Source organism: Syngnathus floridae, chromosome 2 (assembly GCF_059516105.1).
Source record: "Syngnathus floridae isolate MCC-2025c chromosome 2, RoL_Sflo_1.0, whole genome shotgun sequence".
In the NCBI taxonomy this organism is placed as follows: domain Eukaryota; kingdom Metazoa; phylum Chordata; class Actinopteri; order Syngnathiformes; family Syngnathidae; genus Syngnathus; species Syngnathus floridae.
This window is the reverse complement of record NC_142414.1, coordinates 13,762,213-13,775,329: the sequence shown is the minus strand read 5'-3', so window position 1 is coordinate 13,775,329 and position 13,117 is coordinate 13,762,213. Positions and strand designations below refer to the sequence as shown.

Sequence of the window (13,117 nt, the reverse complement as noted above, 5' to 3'; positions counted from 1 at the left end):
GTGAGCCTCGGGCAACACTTGGTGGTGCAGGCGTATTTGAATCAACATTTACTTCTATTAAAGAGAATTAAACAAAGGCCACAGGAAATTTGCTGGAAACATACTGACAGCCTGCTGTAAGAGAAATAGAATCAATAATGTGAAATACGTTTTATTTCTTTCCCGAAACAAATATAAACTGCGCTCCAGCAAACCCTGACATAAGCAATTGAAACTCTAATATGTACAATATAAAAAAAATAAAATAAATAGAACCTGCTGCAAAGTTAAAACTGTGGTTCTGCAATTCGTTGAAGCCTAGGCAATGTATATAGTAGATACAGTTCATGACAAAGATGCAATATTTGTGAAATAGTCAATGCAATGAAGCAAACCTGCAAACAATAACTTAGGGTAAGAAATGCTGCAGCGACTTCAGAACTATGAGTGCAAGCTGACCCCTAGTGGCAGCACCGAGAAAAGATCATGAGTTTGAAATTGGAAATTCATTTCATTGTCCAATGTTAAAAGTATGATGACCTTGTCGATTATGACAAGAGTGCAAAATGCAAACAAAGCATCTTTTTTTCTTTTCCTTATGGCTTACTGATGGAGAAAGAGTATCCTTGCGGCAGTTCTGTCTGTGTGTCGGTTGCGGTCGACTCTGGCGAAACAGGAAAGGGTGGATCCAGGGCAGGCACTTCAGTATAAACGGTTCAGCAAAACCAACTGGGCTACTGCAGGCCTTTAACTCACCGACTAGCCACCGGCCTTCATTAACAAATATCGCCATTATGGCGCTTTTGGTCTGTACATCATACATTATTAAGTCTTGAAGTGGTCTGGTGGACTTCGATCCACCCCACAGTCCCATACAAGTTCCACCGGCCAGTCACTTCTGCATCCACAAGGTCCGCTCACTTAGATTCAAGTCAGGTAGTTCAACAATTCCCTGCAACGCAAAGAATACAAGTGACTGCTTTTAGGTTCCGATGAGCCACAAAAGCGGAGAGAAACTCAACATTCCGCAAAGACGTCATAGGTACTTCTCCGATGGAAAAAAGCGTGTCATTTGAACTAGGCGGAGTGATTGAGAAAACAGGATGATTTTACTATTGCTCGGGATTAATGGAACTGGATCTTTTTTGGATTTAAACAATAACATACACTCTATCCTCAGGTCAGTCTAACACGCATACATAGACCTTTCTTCTGTTTTGAGGGGCAAAACAATCCCAAACTTTGGACACTTTAGACTTTTCCCGACTTTTGTTTTACAGTAACATTAATCTGTGTAAAAAAATGATCCCTGCGATGATCATTTAGTTACATAGTCGACAACAAGGTGACTCATTGTGGACTAATCGTTGATTGATCATTGATTTTTTTACAGTCAACAACACGTATGCGCCTCCAAACAAGCTTGATTGCACAGGCCCCAAGCCCGGACTCGTTCATCCAATCACCTTCAGACACCTTCATGGTCTTGCAGATTTTTGGAACCATAGCACAATAGCTACCCAATAAAATACATGCTTTTTAGAAGCAGAAAATCTACAGATGTATTACATGTATTGTTGCAAGAGTTTGATGAGATCTTAGTGTCAGTGAGACCTTGGAGGCATCTGTGACTTGTGTGATTGCATGAGTTAATCGGTGGGTGGGGCAGGTGGAAGGAGGAAGAGCATCTCTTGGAGCAAGGGTGAGTTGAGAGAAACTGGTTCAATTCTAGCTTCAGCAACATTAACTATTCATTTTGTATAGTAAAAAAAGGTTATTGATTGACCAACATTTGTCTTCTAAGCCGATCCCACAATATATCACCTATCACCAATCGGTTGACTCACCTTCGTCATCAGAGTCAAAGCCAAAGAGGTTGGTACAGTGCTGTAAATGGTGGTGGCGCTGCAGCTCTTCTGCACTGTTGAACGTCGTGAAGCAATTGGCACACCGATGTCTCTGCTGCGCGACGGTGACAGGAGCCTCCTCCAGCGAGGTGTGGATGTCGGATGCCGCCTCCTTCCTTTTTTTGGGCATGGCGGTGAACTTCTCGTCGAGGTAGGCCGTGGGAGGCGCACGCATGTGCTTCTTGCCGTACTCGGCCAGAGTGTCCATGCACAATGTGGATCCGTCGTACTCTTTTGCTAACTTGGACTTGGCTTGACCACGCTTGTCTTTGAGAGACTCGGGTGTTTTGTTTACGTGTAGCTGCTCACTAGCACAATTGTCCGCTTCTCCCACCTTCACTTCACTGCCGATTGAAGCTTGAGTTTTCGACTCGGTTGCTATTTTAGCAGTACGTTGGTCTGGATGTGGTCTTTTCCTGCTACTCTTTACTTCACCTTCTTTAATTGCCTTGGCACCTTTGTTTCTCCGAACATGCACATCCTTTTTTGAAGAAGGTTCTGCTTGAACTGTTGACGTGGTTGAACTGGAGTCATCACTGGTCACATAAGATGGTTCTTCCGTTGTCTCGCTCTCTAAATTGGGCATGGTGGCAATGGAGACATCACTTGTCACATGAGAAGGTTCTTCCGTTGACTTGCTCTCTAAATTTGGCATGGTGGAAATGGAGACATCACTTGTCACATGAGAAGGTTCTTCCAATGACTTGCTCTCCAAATTGGACGTGATAGACGTGGAGCCATCACACGTCACGTTAGAAGGTTCTTTTATGGACATTTGCGTGGTGGGACTGGGGCTATCACTCGTCACAGCTGAAGGTTCTTCCACTGACTCCAAATTGGACATGGTGGAACCAGAGCCATCGCTCATCACATTTGAAGGTTCTTCCCTGGAGACTTCACTTGTCACGTCTGAAAGTTCTTCCTTGGACGTTCTCTCCAAATTGGACACGGTAGAAGTGGAGCCACTTCTCGTCGCATCTGAAGGTTCTTCGTTTGATTTTTTATTCCAATCGGACGTGGTAGAACTGGAGCCATCACTTGTCACATTATGATGTTCTTCATCTGACTTTTTTTCCAAACTGGGGCAGATTGTCCCGTCGACTTTTTTGTCACCAATCTGAAGCATCTTTCCTGTTTTTTTCTTTTTAGGTCGAGTTTTCTTCACGTTCACCTTAGTGGAAGCAGGAGTAAGATCAGCTGGACTACTTTTGGAAGAATGCGTTTTCTCTCCCTTTTCATCCCCAGACCTCCGGGCTACATGAGTAACTGTTGACGCTGCAGGCTCCCTTGAAGCTGCCTGCAGGCTAGATCGTCTGCGGGGACTTTTTCTAAGTGTAAGCCTTTCCTTCTTTGCCCTACTGGCTTCCAAAGACTCGCTGCTCCTTGAAGCACAGCGCTTCCTCAAATTAAGAACTCTTAATTTGAGTGCATGGACAACTGAACTCCGAGATGCTGCAGTTAAGGGGGAGCCTCTGTGCAAAGAAATCTTTTGCTCAACACAACTGCTCACTCTTTCTTGGGAATTTGACTTCTGGTGTAGAATCTTGTCATCGTCATTGACTTCCTCTCGCTTTTCGTTAATTCCTAACTTGTTACTAACCGTTGGAGACGTTGGCGTCTCAGGACCGTCTGGGGTTTCACTCTTTAGACTTTGACTGTTTTGTCCCTTAGTCGTGTTTTCGTCATGTGTTGCTTTGTTTGCCTTTCGTGGACGGCCTCTTGTTTTAGGGAACATTTCAGTTTGGTTGACATGAACCTGCTTTTTCTTGAATTTATGCCTCAGTTTGAGCCTACGTCTGGAGAAGGGTAATTCCCGAGGCTCTGATGTTTGACCTTTTCTTAACCTCAGATTCAAACTATGATTACTGGACTGTGCGGTGGTGTCCTTGTTGGAGAGATTCTTCAAAACATTAGAATGCTTGGATTCATTTCTGGTTTTTAGCTCTCCTTTTGCCATGGGAGGAGGAACACTGGCAGATTTCGCCGTCACGTCTCGAGATGCATGCCGCCTTAATACACGAGTGGACTGGCTCAAAGACCCTTCCGTAGCAGAGGTTACTGCTTTTACCTGCATGCAGTTAGGTTTGTGGTCTGTCTGCAGGTCCACAGTCTTAACTGGCTTGATGGGTTTGGAAGCATAGTGCTCTTTTTCATGAAGGTTCAGTGCCCAGAGACAAATAAATAGTTTGGAACAACCAGGCAAGCAGCACACTGCCTGCAGTGGACTGTGTTTTCTTGCATGTCGGCTCATTTCATTTCCAGTTTTGAACCTGGCAGTGCAACCCAGATGAAGGCAAGGATGGCGAGGACTGAGCCGGTGTCTTTCCACATGGTGCTGAAAATGTTCAAAACTCCATAGAACCCTCTTGCAAATACTGCATTTGTTGTTTGCAACTTTCAATGACATTTCTAAAGGTTTGATGTCACCGTAGTGATGCTCTAGAGCATGGTAGAGAAGAGCAACACGGTTTTTAGAAAGGTCTGTGGACCAAGTGCATCCATCTGCTGGACAGTCAATTTTCACTTTGGGCTCTACCCTTTTCTCCTGAATAGCCTTCTTCCCGTCCTTAATGACATTATTCTTTAAACCTTCAACGCATTTCCTCTTCTGAACCGAAGATGCAAAGGAACCACAAGTGTTGGGCATCGCATGAGTCAACTCGCGGTCGTCTGCTTTGTCTTCCGTATCGTGTGTTGGAGTTGCCTGGTTGTCTTCAGCTTTTGAGTTGGCATGTTTCATTTGGTCAAATTTATTCTTTTTGTCAAAAAGTCCATTTACCTTGCTTCCGGGAGATTTGCCGTCAATGCACTCATTTGGCTCGTTTTTCTGTACAAATTGACTATCGACTGCCTTGTCATTTGATCGCAAATTTCTTGATTCTAATCGCAAGTCTCCTTCTGGATGACTAAGAGATTTATTGCAGACAGAGGAGTTCCTCAGCTTCCTACTATGGTGATGACCAGATAGGCTGTTGGGAACATTAGCTTTGGCAGAGGTCTTGGGTTGGGAGAAATCTTTGGTTTCTGACTCACAGGTTTGTTGAGCTTTGCTGCTGGCTACCTCCTTGCTTCTTTTGAGCTTCTCAATGTGATCAGACAAGTGCATCATTGCCAGGAGGTCATCTTTGAATGTGGTCCCACAAAACATACACTCATCCTTACGGAAGTGGAACATAGCATGTATTACTACGCGTCTGCCCTTAAAATCTTTGTGACAAAAAGTACAGCAGTACTCCAACTTGGATTCCTCTGTTTCTATTGACTCATCATCCTCAAAGTCATCCTCGTAGTCGTCATATTCGGCTGGTGTTGCATGGTTATTTCCTTGCGTATTACCAGTGGTGGATGGTTCTGGCACTGTCTGACTGGAGGCATTCGCAAAATTGCTTTCATTTTGGAGCACCGATTGCTTGGAGTTAGCATCTGTTGGTTGTTTGCAATTCTCCAAGTCTGGGAGAACTGGCGAAAACTGAGTCACCATCTCTGTTGCTAAGGCTGAAATGTCATCCATATGGTTAGAATGTTCGTTTTGTGCATCCTCTGTGATGTGTTTGGCCTTGTCAATGCATGTTTTGCCATTTTCAGAATGAGGGCTGAGTGGCTTTGGATTTTGTTCTTCATTTGTGTTTACAAGAGCTTGTCTCCCTTGGAGAGGCGTGTGACACGTAGAGTCAGAGCTTTGAGAAGGTAATGTGTTGGACACTGACGGGGTGTATTCTGTGTCTTCTATTTTTCTGCTTAGCGTATCGAAGGTTGGTGAAAAGTCAATGGAAGATGTAGTTGGCTGTTGTGTGACTTTCTCCACTGCAAGGCTTTGTGAAGCTAAAGTCACCTTCATTTCAACAGAACGTTCATCACTGAGTTCTAAAGATGCAACCGTGGTATGGACTTTGTCCGTCTTTAAAGAGTGAGCAGTTTGACCTAAAATACAACTTCCTGTTCCTTTTAATGCAATTATTTTTTCTGAATAAACTATTCTTTTTATCTCTGTGCTTTCTAAAGGCTCTTTTGCTAACGACTGTTGAACCGGGCATGTTGTTTCTGGGTGTTCAGTTGTAACTGCATCCTCCGAGCTCAAACCAACCCTTGTCTCAGCATTAGGTTTCTCACAAAGCACGCTCTGTGGTTCTTTGAGGGAACTCCCATGCGCAGAAGAGCGTGTGATTGTTGATACAGATCCATGAATATTTGACCCTTTACCCTTTCCTTTAGGCCTGCGAGCGTAACAGTGCAAGAGCTGCACAAGCATAGTTTCATCCCTTGCTCGAAGGATGACCTCTTTTCCATGCAGCACCTTCACAGGATGGGAGGGGTCAGGAAGCTTTAGTGTTGGCTTATAAAAGAGCATCGGAGGGCATCCTTTCGGTTTGTTGCCGTCTTCGGCGAAAGTTCCCAGCAGCTCGTTGTCTGGTAGCGACAGCTCCAAAATTATTTGTGGAGTAGAAGCTGGTTCAACAGCGTTTGCTGTCTCATGCTTTGCGCAAGAGTTTTCCGACGCCTTGGCTTGTGTGCTGTTCTTGGGCCGACCATTTTCAGACCTCTTTAGGGCAGACGACTGATGCACTCTTTGAGTTCTCAAACTGCGTTTCCTAAGCTTTGACTCTTGTAGATTACCAGAATCTTCCAGGAGCCATTTGGGTTTTTGAATCCTTCGTTTTGGAGGATCTTTTGCAGATAGTCGAGTAGCTCGTCTTAGCTGCCCAGACCCAATGTCATGCATCCTGTCAAGCTGCCAAAATGAGCGCCTCAAAGGTTGCGATGATGCTTCCTTTGTAAAACGTGACCTGTGGTTAACCTTTTTTTTCACAGCGTCACTATCATTCAGTCTTGTTTTGCCTTGAACCAACTTGAGTTTCTTGGGTGACTCCGCAGAGCTAATTTCTTTATGCCTCCCATCGTTAGGATTTTTTGCTGTTCCGTTATCAGGAGCCTTTTTTTTCACGGCATTGCTGTCATTCAGTCCTGTTTTGCTTTGGACCACCTTGAGTTTCTTGGGTGTCTCCTCAGAGCTAATTTCTTTGTGACTGCCATCATTATGACAAGGCCTTTTTGCTGTTCCATTATCAGTATTTGCTGTTGATGTACTACACACAAAGGGAAAGTCTTTGGCACAGTAGGTTGGGACCCATGATTCCTCCATGAGTTCGTCGAGTGAAGCGTCAACCACTTTCTTGCTCATCAGTTTCAAACAATTGGTCCGCAAAGCAATGAGGTTCCAAAACTCTGGATCAAAATAAAGGTCCTTCTTCAAAATCTGCCAATGAAAAAACCCACAAACAAAACAATAATACATTGACACGTTATTGTATTGCACGGATATAAATAGTAGGGCCTGACCAATTAATGGGCCGGCCAATTAAATTGGTTGATTATAGCTAACGTCAGCAAAAAATCATCGCCAGAATAACATGACTAATAAATACTGTAGATGAAGATAGTGCTTTACCTGCAGTGTTTCAAATCGGGTTTGATTCCTGATGGGACTGTGCTCAACATGGTAGTCCTGGTCTGGAAGCATATACAGGAAATACACCATCTTGTAGGCCCCAACGCTGCGTTCCAAGAAGAAGACAAGCAGCGCACAGGCCCGACACACTTCCAAATCGTTGGGCAGCAGGCCAGCAATAGTTTTATAGATCAGCGACTTGGTGTTAATGTCACATGGGAGACAAGATTTCAAGGCATCTGCACAAAGCTCCACACAAAACTGGACCCCGTCTGCACCAAGCTAACAAGACAGAAACCGTAATAATCAGTTGCATGAGATGATCTCAACTGATTTGTGATTTGGATAAATAGCCAAATAATTTTGATGAGTCGTATTCTCACCTCTTCAATAACAACTCTGACAAATGGGAAGACAGAGCTGACGTTGGCAGCAGACAGCATTAGCCGACGGCTTTCTTCCAGAAAAGTTTGCTTGGAAGTATTCAGCCGTTTGTGAAGTTTGCTCCACACAAAAACAAGTTCCCTGCACAGGGGCATAAGGGTGGGACATTTATACACCATATATAGCATTAAAAATTAATTTGAATTCAATGGATATTCACCCACCATAAATAGTACATGTCTCCCCTGCAGAGAAGTTGGGAAAGGAACACCTGGCAGAGAGCTAACAGCAGTTGATCTGTTTCTTCATACTCTAAACTGCAGATGATGTGCACTGCATCTTTACCAGTGAGGTCAGCAACCTGAAAGAAACAGTTCAGGTTGGGGCTAAAACAGAGCATCAACCAATTACAGACACAGAGAGAGAGCGATATACGGCCATTAATGTTCAAGTGGCTGCCTCCTTTGCACCAACCTCTTTAAGCAGCTGATTGTATTGCGTCTTGTAAAGCCATGTGAGGTAGACCTGGAGGAAGAACAAGTGTTTCCCTGCCATCGGATGACGAATACAACACTTAGCCAGGGCTAAAGCCTCACGGACACGCTCACAGGATAGAAGGTAGCGCACCCGAAGCTCCAAGAACACTGGCAACTCAGAGCTGAGGAACCTGTCCACTGAGAAAACACAGAATGCGTTCCCAGTTAAATGTATATACACACTAATTAGCACATTAACCGCAGTACTTTTGAACAGGTTTTTTGTTTGTTTTCTGAGTGAGGAAAAATGTATTTGATGAAGTGAGAAAGACAATGCACAGTATTTGCAGAGTACATTTTGTATCAATTCAATGAACATGAGGAAAAGAAATTGACAACAAATACCACCTACCTTCATTCTGAGGTAAACTGGATTCGCTGAGTATTGCCTTCAATGTTGTACTGGCCCAAGCGCCTCCTGAATGAAGCAAAGGCTCAACCTGAAGTAAGTGAACATTCTGATGCTTTAAAAGGGCAACATGACATTCCTGAAATGATACAAAAAAAAAGACAAGACAAGTTAATATTCTGTTTATATAACAATGTAGAGTGTTACGATAACGGTGAGGTTTCCATACAGACACTTCTAATTTTTTAAGCCAATTTAGTAAATATGAACATGCGACGTATCCCTGTTTCCGTTTCTTGCTATTTTGTGAATACCAAAAAGAGAGGAGACGGTACCATGGAATAAGTTCATATGAGAGCGTCTCTGTCGACTGCCTGTCAGCCTAATTAGTAATTTTTGCATTCTTCATTAACAGTTGAACACAATTTAGAGATGGCGGTACATTGACATTTGTGGCAAACTATGACGACAGTATAAATTGGCCACAGCACTTGTAACAAAAATATTTGTAACACACATATTTGTGGCATTGTATTTGGTTAAAACATGCAACATAGTATCTGGTCCTATCATCGTTTATTTTGCAAAAACTATTTCCATAGACGTGCAATGGTAGAAAATAATGGAAAATATATCACTTGAAGTCAAACCAAAGTGTTCTCAGTCTACAGCAAATAATCGAAGTGGCTATTTGAATGGTGTAAATTTGCAATTGTTGAATTGTTGAAAAAAAATACAGTCAAGACTATTCACCTGAAATTTAATAGAGAAGTGCTTCATCGGCTCTTCGTGGAAATCTTGCTCATTAAAGAAAAGCAGCAACTCAAAAACACTCCTGTGTGAAGATAAAAGGAAAAAAACCTAAGACGGGTCAAGAAAAATTTCATTAAGAATTTCTACACTTTAAATGAATCCAGATATAGTTATCACTAACATCAAATACGCCTGAAGCTGTGCAAAACCCATTCAACCAAATAAGGAAAAATGGCCTTCGACCCTGGTCATGGACACTGCAGGTCTTCATTTGGATTTTTGTATGGAATCCTTTTTTTTGTATGCAAGCATTCACATTCCATCTTAAATGCGAACTCGGACCATCTTGTGTGTGAAAATATGACCTGCTCATACTTACAAGGCCAAACTACTGAGTGTGTGAAGCACGTGATCACAGCTTGATGTGAAGAAGGATGAGGCCCGAGTGAAGTGGCACAGTGCCGTCTCGAGGATCCTGAGCCGAGGGAGCGGCGTCCGACAGCACGAGGCGTACTCTTCCACCAGCTGCGTGGACATACCGTGAAAATTGATTTAAATCTACCATTAATTTAGTCCACCAATTTGCAACCCGAGTGCTGTGGCACCCTAATCTGCCATGAGAGATCATCAGGATCGTCCCGAAATGGGTCAAGTAGCACCCATTTCACAGCCACTGTTTCTTGCATGTGTAAACCGCCAATGCAGACCAAATATGAAATATCCCCCCGGCATGCCGCGTGTTGGCCGTGTTTGTATGTTGGATGGAGTAATTTCAGTTTGCTTCAAGTGGACAAGAGGAGAAACACTTTACATGAGAAGATAACATTGAGCTATACAATGGACTTCAGTTACCCGGTCAACCAAACCTCATAATGTTATTACCATCTGGTGGACTTTTTGTGTCATTACAGTGTCTTAAAGTTTAAAAAAAGTGACTGTCCATGAGCTAAACGGATCTGAATAGAAAATGAACCCGCTCATGAGGTTTAAATGTTTATCATTGTGTATTATGAAACCTTGGATTTGATTCTAACGTTTGACTACAATGTAGATCCTGGTTTAAGTAAGCCATTTCAAACTTCAAACTTTGTGGCGTTCCAACGTTGCATATAAAAATAAGTGCATGTGAGGCTTTGAAATGCTATGCTTGACTCCAAAGCTCATAGCTGATGAGCAAACATGGAGTCATTAAACAAATTCTTTTTGGATAATAGGCAGTCCATACTGCCCCTCTCCCCATCATCCAGGAATGGGTCCATAGTCTCTTTGTTTCTCTTTGGTTTTTGCACAGTCTAACAGCACGACCATTGTGAATGATAAAATAGATGTGTTGTTTGAGAAGGCCATGAGAGTCGGCGCTAAAAAGCACAGTGAAGTGGGTTAGACGACTGCATGGACCAGGAATATCTGTTGGAGGACCGCTGTAGCTTGTTTACTTTCAAACTCCGCTGGCAGTGGGTTATGTCATGCACATTGTCATTATGACATCTATGATCCAGGTACCATCATACTGGTCAAGGGGTATGTTGGATGTATTATTTTGTGCATATTTGTGTTTTATGTATTAATTTGATGTGATTCTTGTGTACATCACATTATATAGTTTGCTGTAAACATCAATTTGTTCAGCCAAAACACACCCTGCTAAATAATACTCCAAATAATACTGATATGTTCTCTACATTTTCTAATATTTTCTTCTTTCTTTGAATAGTTTGGGGAGACAATATAATGACAGTTTATTTGATTGAATTCTGTTAATGACATGATATTAATGGTGTTTCTAATAAAAGATATGTGCTTTGGGCTCAATAAACGTTGGGAAACAGAGATCATGTCCTGATTTAGTAAAATAAGGATATTTCAATCCATATATGAGGACAGATTACAAACTTCGGCTAATTGATAAGTGTTTGAAATGTATCAACAACCAGCATTTGGAACTAAGGTCTGGAGGGTGCAGTAAATCTGTCACCAAGTGCAAACCACTTCCAAATGCCAACTCCGGAGCCCAGCAAACATTTGACTGAGTTTGTTTGTAATTTCGTGATCGGTTGCTCAGGCGTAATATTTAGCAGGATAGCTAAAAAACAAACATAGCCAGAATAACACTTGAATGAACGTTTCCTTCTATTTTTCTACTGGGATTACTTGGATGTTGGGTTACAAAACCACGTCTGTGTTTTTAAATGGAATCGACTCGTTTTACTTGCAAATTCTCACAATCATAGCAGCTAAAGCTAGCGATTCAGTTCTGGGGGAGGGGAGTCAGCCAACATACATGCTAACACCTTCGACTACAAATATGTCATCAAATCGGGTTACGGCGACCTACCTTACAAAAGTCCGAACAGTACGTTTTGCTGTCTCCATGCAAGTCGTCACTTGAATGAGAGCTTATGAGTGACTCCAATTGTTTTTCTAGCCCCTCCAACTCGGGGAAACTGCTCTCCTCCGCCATACTAGCTGCTTAGGCTCGCTCGTAGCTGCTTGGCCCAGCCAGCAGCTAACACAACACGGTCCGCATTACCGGGCGCTTATTGGCTATTGCAATGTATACTGGAGCGCTTGGTTAGATAGTCTGGCGAGTGCCGACGTGAGCTCGTCAGGGCGGATAATAAGGTTCACACGCCAAAAAACGTAGTGCCGGTTAAACAACGTTACCATTCGTTTTATTCGATCGTCTCCATGGAACCTGTCCTCCGTTATTCACAATTTTTTTTATACCTTTTAATCAATTGCCAATTAAAAAGAAAATGTGGATGAGTGTGGCTTGCATCCTTTGCAAACTCTAACTCTCGTTTAAAACCCTACTTTGAAACCCTCACTCTAGTTTAAAACCCTAGTTTGAAACCCTAGTTTGAAACCCTAACCCTAGTTTAAAACCCTAACTCTAGTTTAAAACCCATTTGAAACCCTAACCTAGTTTGAAACCCTCACGCACAAATTAATAAAGGTGCTTGGCAGCGCCGTCCAGCATCTCGGTGGCATGGAAGTTGAAGGAACTATGCCAAAGGTTTCAATTATACAAATGTATACCTTTACCGCCACCGTCTGTAACTGCCCTCCCCAAAGTAGGGTTTTTAACTAGGGTTAGGATTTCAAAGTCGGGATTTAAACTGGGGTTGGGGTTTAAAATTATGGTTTTAAACCAGGGCTGGGGTTTCAAAGTAGGGTTTTAAACAATAGTTGGGGTTTCAAAGTAGGGGATTTAAACGAGTTAGGGTTTCGAGTTAGCGCAAAGATGTTACAGTGGCGAAAAGATGATAAGTCATTTTCAGTTTTCATTTCACGAAATCCGCTTAACTTTGACACATACAACATGGCGGAGGAGTTGATGTACGAGCCGGCGTTAAAGGCCGTGTTATATTTTATTTCTATGGTTAAAGCCTCGGTTTTAAAGAGGAGCTCCAAACGAGGTCACAGTTTTGATTCTAAATTCAGGTCTACACTCTGGCAAGACTCACATGGTTCCAGCTGATCCCTCATTTCAGGTACTTCCGTTTCGCTATTAGGCGAGTTGTGCGAAAACAAAAATAGACGTTCACGTTTCACATTCTTGACCACGCGTAGGTGTTGCTTACGTGGCTTATTTGATGTAGATTACTTTTCAGGCGCTGAAGTTAGGGGAAACTGAATGTATACAAAAAATACATAAGTAAAACTAAAAAAGTATAAACGTTTCATCATTTCTACCATTTAATCTTTTTTTTATATACAAGCACCTGTAATTCTACTTAAATACAGTTTCCACCTCTGCCTA

The 13,117-nt window shown here is 42.6% G+C and overlaps 2 protein-coding genes across 3 annotated transcripts in view; one reads left to right on the top strand and one right to left on the bottom strand.

The window, feature by feature from the left end:
* Positions 1–135: 135 nt before the first annotated feature.
* The window catches only part of LOC148401950 (uncharacterized), a 13,181-nt gene continuing 199 nt past the window's right edge, over positions 136–13,117 (bottom strand). The window contains exons 1-10 of one of the 2 annotated variants that reach the window (XM_088401042.1): positions 11,690–11,916; positions 9,734–9,879; positions 9,355–9,436; positions 8,605–8,740; positions 8,191–8,390; positions 7,941–8,077; positions 7,716–7,857; positions 7,333–7,614; positions 1,827–7,140; positions 136–931 (exon numbers count right to left, since the gene is read on the bottom strand). In XM_088401042.1, the coding sequence (XP_088257168.1) occupies positions 921–931; positions 1,827–7,140; positions 7,333–7,614; positions 7,716–7,857; positions 7,941–8,077; positions 8,191–8,390; positions 8,605–8,740; positions 9,355–9,436; positions 9,734–9,879; positions 11,690–11,815 (6,576 nt within the window). In that variant the 5' untranslated portion in view covers positions 11,816–11,916 and the 3' untranslated portion in view covers positions 136–920. Of the gene's footprint in view, positions 932–1,826; positions 7,141–7,332; positions 7,615–7,715; positions 7,858–7,940; positions 8,078–8,190; positions 8,391–8,604; positions 8,741–9,354; positions 9,437–9,733; positions 9,880–11,689; positions 11,917–13,117 lie in introns of those variants that run through there. The other variant, XM_088401049.1, reaches the window with a different exon arrangement.
* Positions 12,264–13,117, top strand: part of LOC148401949 (gamma-glutamylaminecyclotransferase-like) — a 1,966-nt gene continuing 1,112 nt past the window's right edge. Inside the window, exon 1 of the mRNA XM_088401286.1 lies at positions 12,264–12,848. The gene's annotated coding sequence lies outside the window, so the exon portion shown is untranslated. The remainder of the gene's footprint in view (positions 12,849–13,117) is intronic.